The sequence below is a fragment of the Hyperolius riggenbachi genome, chromosome 3 (assembly GCF_040937935.1).
Source record: "Hyperolius riggenbachi isolate aHypRig1 chromosome 3, aHypRig1.pri, whole genome shotgun sequence".
Classification (NCBI taxonomy): Eukaryota; Metazoa; Chordata; class Amphibia; order Anura; family Hyperoliidae; genus Hyperolius; species Hyperolius riggenbachi.
Genome location: NC_090648.1, coordinates 303,803,944 through 303,823,592, shown reverse-complemented (window position 1 = coordinate 303,823,592; position 19,649 = coordinate 303,803,944). Strand labels below are relative to the sequence as shown.

The window sequence follows — 19,649 nt, the reverse complement described above, 5'->3', positions numbered from 1 at the left end:
ACCAGTCACTGCACCTGTTCATGGTACCTGTGTGTGTGACAGCTGCACATTTGTAATACCAATCTCTACATACCTGTTCAGTAGTGCACCTACCTACGTGACCGCAAGCAGTGTTACATTATATACCAGGCACTCGCTGCACCTGTTCACGGTACCTGTGTGTGTGACAGCTGCACATTTGTAATACCAATCACTGCATACCTACCTGTTCAGTGCACCTACCTACGTGACCGCAGGCAGTGTTCTATACCAGTCACTGCACCTGTTCACGTACCTAACACTGCGTGCAGTCAGTCACATCATGGTGGTCTGGCTGCCTGTTCTCTCTTCTGTGAGGACAGAAGAGATGTATCTCTGGGTACCAAGGCTGCAAGTTGTACTGTATATATATTTCTCTGAGATTATGGATTGCAGGTTGGCCTTAGATTTCACCTGTGCTCTAGAGGCAGAAAACTGATATCCAGTGGGCACACAGCTACTTAATTGTCTTATCCGGGGGCACGTGAATTCTTAATTCAGAAATCTGGTGGGCAAGTGGCTATCCAAACCTTCTATCAGGGGACACATGGCTACTTACCGGTAATTCTAATATCTAGGGGCATACAACTACCTAACACTGATAACTAGGGGCACATGGAATACTAAATCTGATGAGGGTGTATGCCAGTTTAATTCTAGTATTTGGGGGCACAAAACAACCTAATTCTGGATCTTGGGGCTCACGGCTACTTAATTTAAGTACCTGGTGGGCACACAGCTGTCTAATTGCTGAAGTGGGCCCACAGATAAGAAACAAACCATCTTTGCTTCAGTATAATACATAATCTCTTACTTCCATCTTGTCTGATCAACCTTTCAGTTGATAGTGTGGGAGGCAGGGGACACAAAGCTTTTACTCAGCCTAGGGCCCTACTTAGTCTTAATCTGGCTGAGCGGATATCTAATGCCTCCATTTTCTGGCATCATGAGAAACCATCAGAAACCAAGAACAACTGTTTCTTTAAATTGTATACATATTTTTACAGAGCTGCATAAAAAATTGCATGCTATAAATAAGAATGGCAAATGGCTAATCCCAAAAGCATATTACAGTATTTATGTCTTTCTACATTATGTAGGATGTCATTTTATTGCTGCAGGTAGTTTGTTAAACAAGCTCACTAGATTAAAAATAAGCTACTCGGGGTCTCAGAGCTCATGTTCTAAGCTTATCAAAGCATGACCTCTAGTCTTGTGCTGTTGACCAGTAGAATGAACTTCTCTCCCTAGGGTATAGACATCAATAGTGCCTTGCAGCTATGTACACTACAAGCCAATGTTTTAGTGGATCATATACAAAACCATACACTGAATGGAAGAAAAAAATATAATTGTGAAAATGCTCCTCATCAAAGTGAGCATTTTTATTCAGTTGTGTTCAATTGTTTTTTGTTAAGTAATGCTGTAGCCTGTTTATTTATATTTTTAAGCTCTTTATGTTATTGTGATTAGCTGATTGAAAATTATTTTATTACATCCTAATGTTTTTTGTTTTTTTAAACTTATTTCTAAGTATAGTTTGTTATAATATAAGAAGATGAGGACAGCCATACTTGCTCATTTCCACAGTCATTTATGAACACTACAGCTGCTCCCAGCTTCTAAAGATAACTTTGTTTGGCGGTAGCGCTGTCACCTAAAATAGATGTTTTCTTACAATTGCTCGGCCCATCATATGCAATTCACTTTTTTTCCTGAGTTTTCTCCAAAGAGATAATTTTTCATCTTCTATTTAAAATAATTTTTTAGCACTTTTTAGCACTACTATCAAAAGTATTTTGAGAAGTGTCTTGCTTGCTGGTGGTTAAAAATGCATTTTCTTGATAAGGTGTAAAAATATTATCTAGGAGGAAACTCAGGAGAAAAGGGTAATTGCATATAGGCCCTATTGCTTTCCCTCCCAAAGGGAACCATGCTTTCATCTTTGTCTCTCTCTGTCTAAGTTTGATGGTGGATGCACAAACCACAAACACAGTAACATAGCTCCCAACTATCCCTTTTTTGAAAAGACTTTCCCTCTTCAAGAACCAAATCCATCTGTCCCTCGTTCTTCTTAAATCATTCTTCTTTCATAAGCTCTAAGCCATAATAATCAAAATTATAACAAATAAAGGCTTGAAATATTTCGCTTTGCATGTAATGAGTCTATTTCATATATTAGTTTCACCTTTTAAGTTGAATTACTGGAATAATTGAACTTTTGCACATTATTATTTTTCGAGTCTCACCTGTATTTCTTATTTATTTTTAAATGTTAATATGAAGGAAAACTAATGATGATAGAAAGGACCAGTGTGTTTTTATAAAACTACATATTTTGTGTATACATTATTTGTGGCATACATGACTAGGGGTGTGGTGGGGTGAGATTAGAGTTGTGGTGGCGGAGGGTGGCACAGGGAGAGAGGGTGGCACAGGGAGGGAGGCACACAATTGCAGAGAACAGATACATACATACATGCCCAGTGGGAACAAGGCCTTATAACCTGTAGCTGCCTACAAACATCCAATGCAATTGGACCTGCACTCAGCAGCTCCTTGGCTGGTCTGTGAGCAGCACTGCTCATTACTCTTACTGGTCTTCTAGTGCACTAAATGTTTTGTGCAATGCATTTTAGTAGGAAACATTTCCTAAAGAGTAATTCTATGTAGATGCCAAACATTTTTGTTTCCTGTTTTAGAAGTTTTAGGCCTCCATGGCAACTATGGCACTAGTGGACATTTAGGAATTTGTGCTCTTAGGCCAGAAACCCACTAGGAGTGCTTTTCTGAGTGGTTTGTGAGTTGAAAAGCTCTTGCTAATGTAATGCTATGGGTGTGATCCCACTTGAGCGATGTGATTTTATAAAAATCCCCCATAGCATTGCATTAGCAAGAGCTTTTCCAAATCACCAGCGCTTAGAAAGCGCTCCTAGTGGGTTTCTGGCCTAAGTGTTTCTGAACTTGAAATTAAGTATCTTAAATTGAAACTCTGGTCAGCGATGGACATTGCTGATTTTTGCTGTTTTAAAATACTAGCATGTGACTCACTTTGTTTATAGTAGAAAATGACAATGACAATAATTGCTAAAATGCACAGGGATGATAAAGGTTGCAGACAACAGTGGCGTACCTACTGGGGATGCAACCCCATTGGCTGCAGGGGGGCCCGGGGCCGCTCTGGGACCCGCCAGCCATGTGCGGGGGAAGCGCTGCCCCCCGATTGTGGGACCCCCCAGCCAGGTGTATAACTGGCCGCGGCGTCTAATAGACGCCGGGCCAGTTCATTGCCCGCAGCCCCGCAGTCTCTCGGGAGGCAGAGTGCAGGGCTACGGCAAGATGGCTGCCGAAGCTTGCACTGGAGACTATTCATGTCTCCAGTACAGGGCTTCGGGAGCCATCCTGCTGTAGCCCTGCACTCTGCCTGTCAGCGCGGGAGATGTGCTACAGAAGGATCGTCGGGGAGCTGCGAGCCAGATGCCAGGAGAGGAGACTTTTGTCAGGTGAGTGAATTGGTTTTCTTTTCACAGGTGAAATAGGTTTTTTTTTTTTTTTTTGGTAACTGCTACCCACATTTCTATCTTCTGGTGACTGCTGCCCACATTGCCATTATCTGGTGTCTGCTGCCCACATTTCTATTTTCTGGTGCCTGCTGCCTACATTACGATTTTCTGGTAACTGCTGCCTACATTGCTATTTTCTGGTGACTGCTGCCCGCATTACAATTTTCTGGTCACTGCTGCCCACATTGCGATTTTCTGGTAACTCCTGCCCACATTGCGATTTTCTGGTGTCTGCTGCCCACATTGCGATTTTCTGCCACATGGCGATTTTCTGGTGTCTGCTGCCCACATTGCGATTTTCTGGTGTCTGCTGCCCACATTGTGATTTTCTGGTGACTGCTGCCCACATTGCGATTTTCTGGTCACTGTTGCCCACATTGCAATTTTCTGGTGACTGCTGCCCACGTTGCGATTTTCTGGTCACTGCTGCCCACATTACGATTTTCTGGTGTCTGCTGTCCACATTGCGATTTTCTGGTGACTGCTGCCCACATTACGATTTTCTGGTGACTGCTGCCCACGTTGCGATTTTCTGGTGACTGCTGCCCACATTGCGATTTTCTGGTGACTGCTGCCCACGTTACGATTTTCTGGTGACTGCTGCCCACATTGCGATTTTCTGGTGACTGCTGCCCACATTACGATTTTCTGGTGACTGCTGCCCACATTGAGATTTTCTGGTGACTGCTGCCCACTTTACGATTATTTTCTGGTGACTGCTGCCCACATTATGATTATTTTATGGTGACTGCTGCCCACTTTACGATTATTTTATGGTAAAATGCTGCCCACTTTACGATTATTTTATGGGGAAATGCTGCTCACTTTACGATTATTTTATAGGGAAATGCTGCCCAATTTGCAATTAATTTCTGGTGAAATGCTGCCCAATTTATGATTAATTTCTGGTGAAATGCTGCCCACTTTACGATTATTTTATGGTGAAATGCTGCCCATTTTACGATTCATTTCTGGTGATATGCTGCCCAATTTATGATTCATTTCTGGTAAAACATTGCTGCATTAGGATTATTTTATAGTGAAACGCTGCCCCATTACGATTATTTGGCGCCTATGGGGGGCCCCATCCTCATTTTCGCAGGGGGGCCCAGTGATTTCTAGTTACGTCCCTGGCAGATAGGCAAGAAAAAAGGGCAGCGCCAGAGTCAAGGGATTTTGCTGGACAAGAGAACAGAGATTGTGTGTGCTGCTCCCAGTACATTTTCTATCCAAAATGCATCTGTTGTAAACCTCACTGACAGAAGAGCTGGTGACCACTCTGTGCAGCACATACAGGAGATGAGACAGTAGATATCAGCAATAATGTTTATTGAAAAGTGCAATAACTATATACAACAGTGAATGTGGTCAGTATGAACAATACAACCACAGTGAATAATTCCACATGCACACACCATACAATACTAACTAGAAGTGACAGGAATATATACACAATATACAGATCCAAGAATGCAGTACCAAATCGTAATCAAGAGCAAGTTGAGACAAAGCACAATATCATAAACCAGGAGAGCAATGCAGTACAGAATCGGAATCCAAAGACAGGTAAGTAAACAGGCAAGAGGTCAGACCAGGGAAATCAGGAACAGGCAATGGGACCAGGAGTTCAGGCAGCTAGCAGCAAGCAGAGGCCTAATCCTAACTGGAGCTCTGGCAAAATCTGTAGCAGGGTGGAGTCTTCAAATAGGCTCTCTGCAGCTGACTGCATAATTGCAGAGTAAAGTCCCTCTGAGGACATCTGGTGGTAAGTAATAGAAGTACACGATGCTCCAAGTCCAAAGTGCCATCTACAGGTAAAACTGAGAGTAGCAGTCTTCTGTAACTGAATGAAGAGAGCCACCTGCTGGTGAGCAAAAGTCCAACAGTACTTAATGTAAGCTATGCCACCAGCAGGTAAGACAGTGAATAGCAGGTTTCCTAACAGCATGTTAGGGAACGTATACAGATGGTGGAATAGCTGAAGATGAGAGATGAGAAAGAGGCAGGGGTGGGTGGAAACAGTGGCAGTTTGTATTTTATGCATACAAGAGTTTACTCTGCACATGGGCCAAGGTCCCTTCCTTTGCTGCACAATTCACCATTCTGCCTGCCCCCTTCATCCATGTTCAGATGTATCTACAACAGGTGGATGGAACCTTAGACCAATCACTATTATGCTGGTGCTCTATCCTCTACTTGAGGACACATACTTGTGAACCACAGGAAGTAGGTGTGTAAGAAAATGTAAGATGGCTATCTGCTCACAGGAAACTGCTCAGAGTCTAGTAGTTATACGTTTATATGGATAAGTTCAAAGCTGAGAGTCAAACACAGCTTGCCAATTAATTTTTGAACTTTGAAAGTTTAGTTCCAAAGGTAATACTTACAATTTAACATAATTGCATTAAGCATTTGCTTTTTCACTTTTGACTTTACTGAGGCTTAAATATGACATTTCCTTGTCTGACTGAAACACGCTTTAAGATATCTAACTTTGGAGAATCCGTGTTAGAAAGTGCTTGAAAAATATACAAGAAAATAGTTGAATTGTTCCATTTGTAGCATTCTAAGCACATCTTATGAGCCGCTTTATATATCCTTAAATGAAGCAGCTCATCTGAGAAGGAATTGGCAATTTGCTGTTTATATAATACTATTGCTATTTTTATTCTCGTGATAAACAGGACAATTGCTCAGCTTCAGATAATTGGCTGATATCTTGCTCTAATTTTAAGTGAAATGAAGGCTTTTAAATTAGTACCTTCACGTAATTATGGACTGATTCAACAGTCATGGTTAGAATGTTAACTAGAATTTATATTTTGCTAATGTTAGAATTACTGCTGTATTGATTCAGAAAAATACCAGTTGCTCTTATTGTCAAGCAAGAAAACACAGCGCATATCTTTAATTTAGAAACACATCAACATTTATTAAAAACACAAAAACTGTAGCTAAAAATGAAATAATTTGTCTAACAAAATAAGATAAAAATAAAACTGAAGTCAACAATCTGCCACTGCACAGAAGATAGGGTAGGCCCAGTAATTGCTTTCTTAACCATTTTGTTGCTCACACTGAAGCAGCAGCATAGAAGACAAGAGCTCTAATTTGTGGGATAAAGAGAGACAGTTGTACCTCTTCACAATAGCTTGTCTGTGTTTGAAAGATTCCCCTTTCTTCTAAGCAAGATTGCCTTTAATTTCATATGGCTCTACAAACATGTACAATACTTCACTGGTCACAAAATAGAGTTTTGAATAATCTTGTTACTGAGCCGATAATACCTAAGCTACACATTTCTCTTTGCCAGTTTAACCTCTTGAGGACCACGGTGTTAAACCCTCCTAAAGACCAGGCCATTTTTTGTAAAATAGGCCACTGCAGCTTTAAGGCCAAGCTGCAGGGCCGCATAACACAAGTGATTCCACCCCCCTTTTCTCCCCACCAACAGAGCTTTCTGTTGGTGGGGTCTGATCGCCCCCCAGATGTTTGTTTATTTTGTGTCAAATATTTTTGTTATTCATTTTTTATTAAATTTGTATATTTTTTTTATCCGTCTCCCTCCCCCCGCCAGTCAATCAGCATGATCGGCTGTCATAGGCTTCAGCCTATGACAGCCGATCACTTCCCAGCCTATGGAGGGGACAGCCATGTCACATGGCTGTCCCCAGTACAGCGCTGCCTTTGATCGCAGCACTGTACAGGGTAATTAGATGGCGGTTTCGCCGTCTAACAGTCTGTGAACGTCTATCACCGCTGGGAGACTGAAGGCGGAGCTGAACTCCGCCTACCAAGCAGGAGATGCGCACGCAGCCTGCGCACGATGCAAAAGCAAGCCCCAGGACTTTACGCCAATCGGCATGGGGCTGCTGCTGTGGCCACGCCCATCAGCGTGACGTGGTCGGTAATAGGTTAATGATACCGGTCTCTTTTAAATGTATCTTTATTATTTGTTACATGGAAGGTTTGATTTACCAAACTATTCTACCTTAGATCACCAAGCACATTCTATGGGGACATCTTAATGAAGCAGGTGGTTTTGGTGCTGAGCGCCAAAACTAGGTGCCGCTATAGCAGTAATGCTATAGTGCGCGGGGTGTGTTAGAGTAATTCAGGGTTCTGGTGATTGCCAGACTCTGAATTACTTCTCCCTCCAAGTTGTGACCATTCAGCTCACCCTGTGCCAGCTCTACTAATGCGTACGCCATCATAAGGGATCCTGGAAACCTGGACTAGATTTAATAAAAACTGCCTGTTGTTAAGTGGTTAGGAATAGAATTTGTCACCCTCATCTGCCACACAACAGATCATAGTCAGGATTGCGGAGAGGTGTGTGAATAAGTAATTGCGTGACTGCAGAGTTTGTTTTGTTTTGATTTATTTTTTTTATAAATGCAGGACAGTTTAAATTGGCAAAATAAAAGTTTTGACTGCAGGGATTTAAATAAGATTGGAATCACAAATCTGCTTATTCACTAACTTGTCAGCAATCTCCATCACAAAACAAGATGGTATGGAAAACAAGAAGGGAACCCAAGATGAGAGACAAATGGGGGCTGACATATTTTTTTAATTTTAAACAATGCACATTTCCTGGCTGTCCTGATGATTTTTTTTGCCATAGACGCTGAACAAGCATGCAGTTCAGATGTTTTCTGACAAGATTAGCTGCATGCTTGTTTTAGGTGTGTAATTCAGACACAACTGACCAGAAAGACCAGCAGGGCTGAAAGCCAACTGGTAATGTTAAAAAAGAAATAAATATGACAGCCTCCATATGTCTCTTACTCTGGGTCCTTTTAAGAAAGTTACCAGCACCTCACCTTGATGTTTCTATAGAATAATGTAATTTTACACAATAATCATCAACATATCAATGAATAGTTATAAATTAATATCTAGGCCAGGAATGTTGAACTCCAGTCCACGAGGGACGAGGTCCTCACACATTTTTGTTTTTTCAATAAAAACATGTTTTCCTACTTTTTATATGCCATACGGTTATCATATTTGCATTTGTGCATAAGTATTATTATTCATTTATAAGTTATAGGTTCCCAAAACTACAGTTTTTTTGCTTTGTGAGCTGACTTTGCATTTTATTAATAACTGGTTTTATTCATGCATTCATTCATTCATTCAGGCAGACAAGCTTTGACTCTCTCTCTCTGTCCACCAGCTTCTGCACAGTCAGAGAATGTGTCACATTCCACACTTGATACATTTAAGTAAACACAAGATTACATTGTTTAACATTCCGATGCAGCAACTCTACTGGCAGGGGAGCTTCAAAAGCCTGTGATTAACCCTTTGAATGATATTCTAGTAAAAAAAAAATGCTGGTTGTATATAATATGCTGTGAACATTCTATTAGAGCAAAGAAGAAATTCTAGGTTATATTCCGCTTTAAGAAATGGAGCTTGAAATCCCTGACCAATCATCTATGGTGATCCAGCTCAAAGAAATTCCAAATGCATAACAGCAGTCAACTGTTTCAGTAGCGGTACACACATATTCACATATATTGCTATCTGGTTGGTAGGTCCAAGTAAAGATAGGAGTTACAAAGGTGAGTATATATAGGTATAAAAATGGGGCTTCTACTGCATTGGAAAAGAAGCCTGTCTGGAGTTTTGCCCCCAGGCCCACAGAGTGATGTCCTCCAGGTTGTTGCAGCATTCACTGAATGGAGGCAAAACAGCTGCCTCCCCTATAGCACCAGCTACCTCAGAAGCTCAGAAGCTGGAGCCATTCAAAAGACACCCCAGGCTTGGATGTCCTTTTAAGCTTCTAATTTTAGACTTGTGGGGCTGTAAGAGAAGAAGTAGCTCTCTATCCTCTGGATTCCAGAATGATCTGCTGTGCAAAGTTCAGATTGGCTAAGCCACTAAGTGATAGGAAAGGTAAAGCTACTATTTTGAGATGAGCAGTCCAGTCTAACATCGGAAATTTAGCTTACTAGGGCAAAAGGCTACTATGAAGACATCAGGTGTCCAAACAGGAAAATGCAGTTTCACTCACCAGCTGCATATATGTTTATCAAAGTCTAACTAAAAAAACAATGAAACTAAATTATTTTTACATTCAGTAGACAATATACACTGAGAAGTACAGATAATACAAATGCTAATGTAATGTTTCTTTCAAAATAAATCATAAATATGATTGAATTCATGCACAGTGGGAGTAAGAAAAAGAAACATGGATATCATCAAAACAGATGTGAATTCATGAACAGTAGGAGTACAAAAACCTCAATATAAAAATGCAAGGTGCTCCATGTAAGAAGTAAAACTGTTTTACTTGCAAGCAATTTTATTCCTATAAGTTATTCCATGCATAAATCCTAAGTATGAAGATAAAATGCATACAAATGCATTCAAGCAAGCTCCTTTTTATATGGAGAGACTTCAACAGGAATCAGTATTTCATCTACAATGTTATTTTTGTCTGCAGTTTCTTCATCCCACCGGAATAATTTCTTGCAGTGAGTTATTTTCTTGTCACCCACTGTCTAAATGTATTTGCTGGCAAATGTACAGACTTTCTATAACACGGCGAAGGAAGCATACATACATAGAATGTGTCCCTTCTGTATGCCGTTGTTAATTTAATGATCTCTAATAACTACACGTGGCATGCATTATTATTATTATTATTATTATTATTATTACTATTATTCATTTATATAGCGCTAAACATTTTCTGCAGAGTACATCTAACGAATCATGTCAGTTACTATCCCTCAAAGGAGTTCCAAGTCTAGTCAATAACATTGTCTATGTATAATGTCCCTAGACTTAGCCTGAAGACAATTTGGAGGTAAATTAGTTAGCCCACAAGCATGTTTTTGGATGTGGGAGGAAACCAGAATGATTGGAAGAAGCCCACACAAGAATATGGAAAACATACAAGCTCGATTCAGAGCCTAAGACAGGAACCTATTTATTTTCATTCTAGATTTACTTTGTCGTCAGGCTGTGACCTTCTTGCCGTGTGTCATCTTCTTCCTCCTCCACCCCAGCAGAGATATGTGCACAAAAGGATCCGCAAGCCAACAGTGGAGAAAATGCTGGTATTCTTTATTCAGGAATTCCACATGGCAAATGTTAAAAATCACAGGGTTCAACTGACGCGTGTCGGGCTTACAATCTGCCCTTAGTCATAGTTAAAGGTGAACCTGCAAGGGGAGGGCTTTATGTAGGTGGGAGGAAAAAGACTCCACCCTATACCTCAACCAGCCCTCGCCTTAAAGGGAACATTACACACATACATTATCTTAAAAGAGACATAATAAATGTACAAAATTCATAAATATGCTCAGTTATGATTAATAACAACTATCAACGAGTGTTAAAAAGTAATGTAAAAGACCAGTACTGGAGAAAACATGGCAACTGTAAGGCCAAATATGAAAGCCCATTTAGCAAAGGAGAGCAAAAGAACGCATAAATCCCATGAGTAAAAGAAGATCGAAGGGAAAGCAAATACATATGGTCAACAATCATAAACAAGATTCAGATCCCAGCGTGTATTGAGACCCATAGGAGTACGAGTATCCATCCTATGTATCCAATAAGCTTCTCGCCTCAGAAGTAATTTATAAGTGTCCCCACCTCTCTTGGGACTCACTATGCGTTCCACCCCTTGAAAAATGAAAGAAGAAAGGTTGCCCTCATGAACATTTTTGAAATGTTTGGACACCTATGTATTTGCTTTCCCTTCAATCTTCTTTTACTCATGGGATTTATGCGTTCTTTTGCTCTCCTTTGCTAAATGGGCTTTCATATTTGGCCTTACATGTTTTCTCCAGTACTGGTCTTTTACATTACTTATTAACACTCGTTGATAGTTGTTATTAATCATAACTGAGCATATTTATGAATGTTGTACATTTATTATGTCTCTTTTTATTATGTCTCTTTTAAGATAATGTATGTGTGTAATGTTCCCTTTAAGGCGAGGGCTGGTTGAGGTATAGGGTGGAGTCTTTTTCCTCCCACCTACATAAAGCCCTCCCCTTGCACCTTTAACTATGACTTAGGGCAGATTGTAAGCCCGACACGCGTCAGTTGAACCCTGTGATTTTTAACATTTGCCATGTGGAATTCCTGAATAAAGAATACCAGCATTTTCTACCACTGTTGGCTTGCGGATCCTTTTGTGCACATTCTTGGATTGGCTTGGCTTCCCAGATCCTGCACCCACTGGTCGAACTGGTAGGGGGTTTTGAGCGTTCTGATTTTCACAATTTATTCCAGCAGAGATATGGTCCATGTCATGGTCATACAGGTTTAGATTTTAGATGCCCCACACACACATTTAAAAGGGGATTAAATGCTACTCCAATTATCTGAATTATAGAGGAAATGAGCAAAGAATGCTCCTGAAGTGGATGCAGGCCAATTAGAAATGGACTGCAATTTATAACACTGGATTCTTAACTCTCACAACCAAAATGGGGAAAAGGGGTACTATATATATATATATATATATATATATATATATATATATATATATATATATATATATATATATATATATATATATACTGTACATTAGTATATACTGAGGTCTCTCTATGCCACATGTCACTACAGAGTTACTTTAAGGTTAAAGATGATTGATGATAGTTTTGCTTTAATTTCTCATGGCTTTATTAGGAATTCTGATATATAAAATAGCTGATTCAAACCTTCTGTCTGCTCCATATCTCTGAACTAGCTTTTAATATCTTATTTTAAAAAAAATGATGGTAACTGTATTGCTTTGCAGAGCAGACAGATTAATGGAATGGTAAATGGACCACCAGATGCCAGTGATGTCACACAACTTGCCTTGCTGCACTATGCCATTTGTGCAACGATGAGATTTCAACACTTTCTAACTGCGGCAATGAAAATGTCCAATTCAGCTTTCAGTTTTTACAAACACCGCAATCACTGTAAAGCTGAACAACATATTTTACCCTCAGATTTGAAAGATTAGGTGACCTTCAGCAGGAAATCACACCATTTAAAATATTTTGACATCAGTCACCGACATCAGATGGATTAAATTGCCTAAACTCTGCGCTGTTTTTCTCAAAGGCTCAGTACTATATGTTGAACTATTGTGCTGTAAAAGGCTAAGTCACATGGCACCAAATCTATGGAGCCATTCGTTCATCCTACCATTGGCTTCTGTGAGCAGAGCAAGCCATCTGTTCCTCTGTGTATTTGTGCTAGCATTGTCCCAAGAGACCGATGTCTGCTGGGATGTTTTATGTCATGCAGTTGATAGACTTCCTCATGCTACATTGGTTATCAAGATGGGCAGCATATTCCACGGGGGAAGCGGAGGATACAGTATAAAGTATGCCTTTCCAGGTGTCTGAACAATCAAACATAATTTAGAATGTAGCCATACTTCCAATCAGCTTGCGTGATTGAATGGGTCTTTGGAGCGATTCATTTTTAGTGCCTGTAAAGCTTTTACTGCAAAAAAATGCTACGTAAAAGCGAAACATTCTTGAAACGAACTGAATCACAAATTTCTTGCTTTGAATTTCTGTCTAAAATAGCAGCCATAAACTTGCAATTGAAATTGCTGTTCCTGTGACACCAGTTTAAAAAGGAATTTGCTGGAGTTTAGTTTAGAATAAAAGTTTATGTCCCAAACAATGTCCCAGCCATTAACTTTACCGATTTCTGTGGTTTAATAAATAGTGAAATGTTAACTTTTAAATAGACTGAGGATGCCTCTCTTAGTTGTATTTATTTCAGTTTATTTATTTTCATTTTATTTTAGATTTCAGCATGCATGTTCTTGAACATTTGAAAGTCATACAAGTGTTAGGAGGGATCACATTTGTGTGTGTGGGGACCACAGTCAATTTCCTGCAATAGTTTTGCTGCCTTTGTGTTTTTTTCGGTGCGTTTTAATGCATGCGTTTTTACAGTAGCTGGTGATTTCAATGAGAAAATGCATGTGTTGTGCAGAAAAGCAGTGCAGGTTGTATTTTTTTTAAATGCTACGCAGAATCACATATACTGCCTGAAAATGCAGCGGAACCATAGTCAATCAATTAAAGCATTTTTGCATGCATTTTTTAATCGTAAAACCCACTCTAAACACTTCAAATAATTCGTATGATTGATTCTGCAGTGTAACATTTTTGTTGTGTTTCATTAGGAGTAGGTGAGGCTTTGAATAAATACTGATGGGACCTAGCAGATATTATCCAAGGCATTTGAAGGCAGTTGATGCATGCATTTGGATATATTTCTTATAGACCATGCAAACTACTGTAATTCAGCTGATTTCTCCAGGCCCATATGCAACTTTTTTCCTGAGTTTTCTCCTAGGTGTTATTTTCACACCTTGTCAATAAAATGCTTTTCAACCCCACAGCAACCAGTAAAATACTCAAAATAATTTTGATAATACTTTTTCACCTACTTTTTGGTACTTTTTCAATTGCAAAGTGCTAAAAATTATTTTAAAAAGAAGTTGGAAAACTCTCTCCTTGGAGAAAACTCAGAGGGAAAAGTGAATTGCATATGGGTCCCATGGCCCGATCCAATTTGCTTTGTGGCCTGGTGCACACCGAGCGGTTTTTGCAGCGATCCACAAACCGCTTCCGCCAGTGAAAACGCTTGGCTAATGTATTTCAAATGAGATGGTGCACACCAGCGGTTTGAGGTTTTTAGCAAACCGCAAACGTGCCTCCTGCTGCACGTTTGTGGTTTGCAGAAGCGTTTCTGCCTCAATGTAAAGTATAGGAAAACCGCAAACCGCTCTGGAAAATGCTAGATCAGAGCGGTTTTCCAGGCGTTTTTGTTACAGAAGCTGTTCAGTAACAGCATTTACTGTAACAATATGTGTAATCTGCTACACAAAAACGCTAGGCATGTTTAGAAAATGTCTGTAAACATGCCTAGACTCGCTCTGAAAACTGCTCCAAAAACCGGTAGCGTTTTGAGGATCTGCTAGCGGTTTTGGTGTGCACTGGGCTTTTCTCCTAAGTTTTTTTCTAGGTGATATTTTCACATCTTATCAATTAAAATGCCTTTTAAGCCACCAGCAAGCAAGAAAATACTCAGAATAATTTTAACAGTACCTTTTAATCCACTTTTTGGTACTTTTTCAATTGCAGAGTGCTGAAAAGTTATTTAAAACAGAAGATGAAACATTATCTCCAAGGAGAAAACTTAAATTGAATAAGGGATCCAGAAGATTTCAAATGCATGCAAAGCACATCTCCTTCCTTAGCCATCCTATTCCCCACCAGCTTTGATGTAGTCAGAAAACCAAGACCTAAGTCCACCAAATAGATCTATAGATTTGGGGGTCATTAGATTACTTTCCCTGATATTAACTCTGTATAACCCTAAACAGTCTTAGCCTTAAACATTTGACTCTTACCTATCAGTATCAGGACTACTGAAATATTGGCTGCTCCAAAAAAAACAATATCCAGTTTACTTGGTGCAAAGTCACCTTGTTTGTTTTCTCTCTGCTTGCTCTTTTTGTGTGCATGACTGCAAAAGTCATTGTTCCCAACAATTTATGGTCAATAGCTGCAAAGTGCAAACATTGTTTGAAAAAGTAAGGGTACTGTACTTTCACACTAACATGTTGTGGTGCGTTTTAATGGACACTGCTTTGCACATTGCAAAGTGGTGCAATTCAAAGTCTATGAACAATTCACAACTTATTTACAATGCAGAACATAGTGTTGCAAGATGTGCACATGTTGATGGACACAACATCAGTCACTGAAGGTGCACATTGGTTAGCAGCTTCTTTGCCATGCTACAGCAAATGTTGTTCTCCATTGTGTTATATGCAACACATTGCAACACCCCATTTTAAATCTAGCCTTAGGCTAGGTTCACAGTGAACATTGTGTTGCATCCCATGTAACTTATACTGTTATTGGTTGATTTTGCAGTAACGCACTGTATGCGATGCACTGTGAATGTTGCAATAGGTATTGCAATACAGTGCAGCAAGCTGTGTTAGAATCAGGGCCGGATTTCTGGGCAGGCCTCCAAGGCCGGTTCCTAGGGCGGGGAATTCTTGGGGCGACTGGGAAGCCACTTATCCACCTGTCACCTCTCCTTCATGCAGCCGCCCGCATTGCTTTGCACATTGCAGCATGTTGTGTGTGTGTGCGCAGCGGGCGGCTAATGCGGACGCCAGGGAAGTTAACTTAGCACTTAGCAGCGGATCAGCTGATCAGAGCAGGCAGCGGCAGCATAGGAACAAGTGCTGCACGGAAGTCTCACCACGCCGCTGGGGCAGACATAGGACACACATGTCAGAAACCCCAGGGCGCAGGCAGAGAAGGAGACAGACCTCTGTGCACAGCAGAACTCATCAGGAAGGCCACAGAACGTTTGTGTATACACTCCCCCCTCCCTCCTTTGAGTCCTGACAGCAAAGCACGGGGGAGGGAGAGAGTGCTGAAGTCACCCGGACTGCACGTGGGGAGAAAGCTGAAGCAAGACACTGTACAGAATAGAGATCAGGAAGGGTGCCTTCTGCTGCAGATTGACTTCAAACCTGTGTAAGTACCTGGTCCTGAACTCCCACCAGGAAGCAGCATTAGATGGTGACCCCTTTGTTCCCTCCACCCACCATAGAGGCACTACAGCTTCCAGCTTGCTCAGCTATACAGAGGCACTACAGCTCCCAGAATGCACAATTTAGCCAGCTCCCCTCCATAGAGGCACTACAGCTTCTAGCATGCCCACGTCTATGGAGGCAGTACAGCTCCCAGCATTCCCCATCTCTGTAGAGGCACTATAGCTCCCAGCATGCCCACCTTTATAGAGGCACTACAGCTCCCAGCTTCCCCCACCTATACAGAGGCACTATAGCTTCCAGAATGCCCACCTATATGGAGGCTTCCCCCTCCATAGAGGCACTACAGCTCCTAGCATGCCCAAGTCTATAGAGGCAGTACAGCTCCCAGCATTCCCCATCTCTGTAGAGGCACTATAGCTCCAAGCTACCCACTTTTATAGAGGCACTACAGCTTCCAGAATGCCCACCTGTATGGAGGCTGCCCCCTTCCATAAAGGCACTACAGCTCCCAGCATGCCCACCTCTGTAGAGGCACTACAGCTCCCAGCATGCCCACCTCTGTAGAGGCACTATAGCTCCCAGCATGCCCACATTTATAGAGGCACTACAGCTCCTAGCATGCCCCTCTTCCCTCTGTGTATAGTAGTCAATAATGCCTTTGCAGAGTATTTGCAGCGGAGTGCCCTCGTCTGTCCAGCTGATACACTCCTCTGGGTGCCTCCGGCTTCATCCACACAGATGCCTCATCTTCATGACCCAGTGGCACACGAGTATGTACATGCCGCCAGGTCATGGAGATGAAGCATCCACAAGGATGATGCACGCAGACTGAAGGAGGAGCATGCCGATTGGACAGGTGAGTGCACCTTGCTGCGAATACTGTGCAGGGGCACCGTGGACCACTATACACATTGGGGGGTTAGGGTCGCCAGCCTGCTCTTGGGCCCTGGGGTCACCCCAATACTATAAGGAGGGGAATGCTGGGAGCTGTGGTGCCTCTATGGAGAGGTGGAGCATGCTGGGAACTTAAAACTGAAGAAAGGCAAGTTCCGGGCACCAGATGCGTTTGCAAATAACACCACTTTAATTCATCCCACCAAACAAATACATAGCACGGCTGGTCTGACAGCTGTTTCACAAAAAACTCGCTTCCTTTGCGAAACAGCTGTCAGACCAGCCGTGCTATGTATTTGTTTGGTGGGATGAAATAAAGTGGTGTTATTTGCAACGCATCTGGTGCCCGGAACTTGCCTTTCTTCAGGTTTGAGTGGAATCTTCTAACCGGAGGCACAGTGAGTTGTTCACCAGGACGCCACCATAGGCTGCCAGGTGCATCTAGCGCCAATTTTTTTTCTCTTTAAAAGCTGCATGCTGGGAACTGTTGTGCTTCTATGGAGGGGCAAACTGGAAGCTGTGGCGCTTCTGTAGGTGGGGGGTGCACATGCTGGGGGCTGCTTGCCCCTATGGAAACGAGCCCTGGCTAGCCCTTCAATTGTTACCATCCCCTACCCTGGCTGACCTATTTACCCTGAACACCCCTTCAGTTCTGACCGCCCTTCTCTATCCTTTCTTACCTCATTCCAGCCTGACTGATCTCTCCTCACCATGACCACTTCTTCAGTTTTAACTGCCCTTCACTTACCTTACACCAACCCTTCTGTCCCTAATGCCTGGTATGCACGATGAGATTTTCTGGCAGATGTACTGTGAAATCGATTATTTCCAACATGTCCAATCTAATTTCCGATCGATCTTCAATAGAAGTAAAGAAATAAGGCCCATACACACGTCGGATTTCCGCGAACGACGGGTCGTTTGAATGTCCCGTCGTTCGCCCGCTAAATCGGGCGTGTGTACAGACTGTCGTTCACTTGATAAGGGTGGGTTTGAGCGATCCGCCGGGCGGATCGCTCAAACTCACCCTTATCAAGCGAACGACAGTCTGTACACACGCCCGATTTAGCGGGCGAACGACGGGACGTTCAAACGACCCGTCGTTCGCGGTAATCCAACGTGTGTATGGGCCTAATAATCGATCAGAAATCATATTGGAAATCAATCTGACAGGAAATCTGCCAGAAAATCTCATTGTGTCTGCCAGGCGTTAGTTCTGTCCCTCTGCATACACCTCCTCTAGTTGACCTTCCTCAGTTATAACTGCCTTCTTCCATTCACATGCACACACACACATACACAGTTGCAGTGCTGGGACCCTTTCTGGTCCAATAGGTTTCTTAAGTGTGCAAGCAGGACTGTGGCCAAGCGTATCTGTACTGGGCATGTGCAAAAAAGGTTTGCATATGCTCAGTAAAATGAAATGCTTGTGCATGGAGGAAAAAAGCTGTACACAAGTGCCTTAGTTCTACTGAGAATGTGGCAACTTTACTTGTACATGCCCAGTATGGACACACTCACCTACAGCCAAGCTCGAACACTGCAGAAACCCATTTGACCAGAGAGGGACCCAGTGCTGAAATGGTGGGATGTAAGATGATTTCTACAGTAGCTTCAGTTAAAGTTTTGTGTTTGCTGGGGGAAAAAGTTTGTGTGTGTGGTTGGTAAGGATGCTGTTTGGGGTAGGCGCATGATGACAGCGGGCCTTGGGCACCAAAAAGTAGAAATCCGGCCCTGGTTAGAATACAGCCACTATGCCACACCACTGTGAATGTAGCCTAGGCTTTAATCGTGACTATTATAATATACCCGGCTGCTTTTTCATATAACTAATAGCACTTTGTCAAAGCAAATCTTAAGAGTCAAACGTGTAGCAGACTTCTAGTTTTACCTCAGGATTAATAAAGAGACTAATATTGTTCTCATTATTCTGATGAATTTCCTTGTTCCTTTATCTGTTGAGCTAATATTTAATGCTACGAATCTTCCATCTAAACACCTGTAATTTGTATCTTATGAAGATCAGCCCTCACACATCTTCATATGTCGGATTGTTGTTTTTTTTGCACGAGGTAAACTTCACAGTGCAATCCACCGCAAATTGTGCCAACTGTTTGCAGAAAAATGTTAAATACTTTTTTATAGACCTCTGCATTCCATGTACTTATGTTTAATTAAATTTAAATCTTTTCAGATCCCTATGTGAAAATTCATCTCATGCAGAACGGCAAGAGACTGAAGAAAAAGAAGACAACTATTAAGAAGAATACTCTTAATCCCTATTACAATGAGTCGTTCAGCTTCGAAGTACCATTTGAGCAAATTCAGGTAATCTGAAACATCTCCTCCGAGTATCCAAATATGTTGTCTTCTGTTGCTCTATTCTCCAGCAGATGTATGCAGCTTTGCCATGATATTACCATAATTTCAAGGTTCTCACATGACCTTGAAATATGATTTTACTGAAGCTCTTAGCATCTCTTTTAAAAAGCTTTAGACATATCTTAAAATATAGGAGAGAAAAGGGGTAGAGTGTGGGCAGAGGCTTTTTGCGCTGTGCAATCACATTTTACTAATCAGTGTCCCTTTTTAGCTAC

The 19,649-nt window shown here is 41.6% G+C and overlaps 1 protein-coding gene across 2 annotated transcripts in view; it reads left to right on the top strand.

Annotated features, from left to right (window-relative positions):
• The window catches only part of SYT1 (synaptotagmin 1), a 765,091-nt gene that overhangs the window by 731,238 nt on the left and 14,204 nt on the right, over positions 1–19,649 (top strand). For both annotated transcript variants that reach the window (XM_068276627.1, XM_068276626.1), the window contains exon 12: positions 19,247–19,380. In XM_068276627.1, coding sequence (XP_068132728.1) covers positions 19,247–19,380 — 134 coding nt within the window. The remainder of the gene's footprint in view (positions 1–19,246; positions 19,381–19,649) is intronic.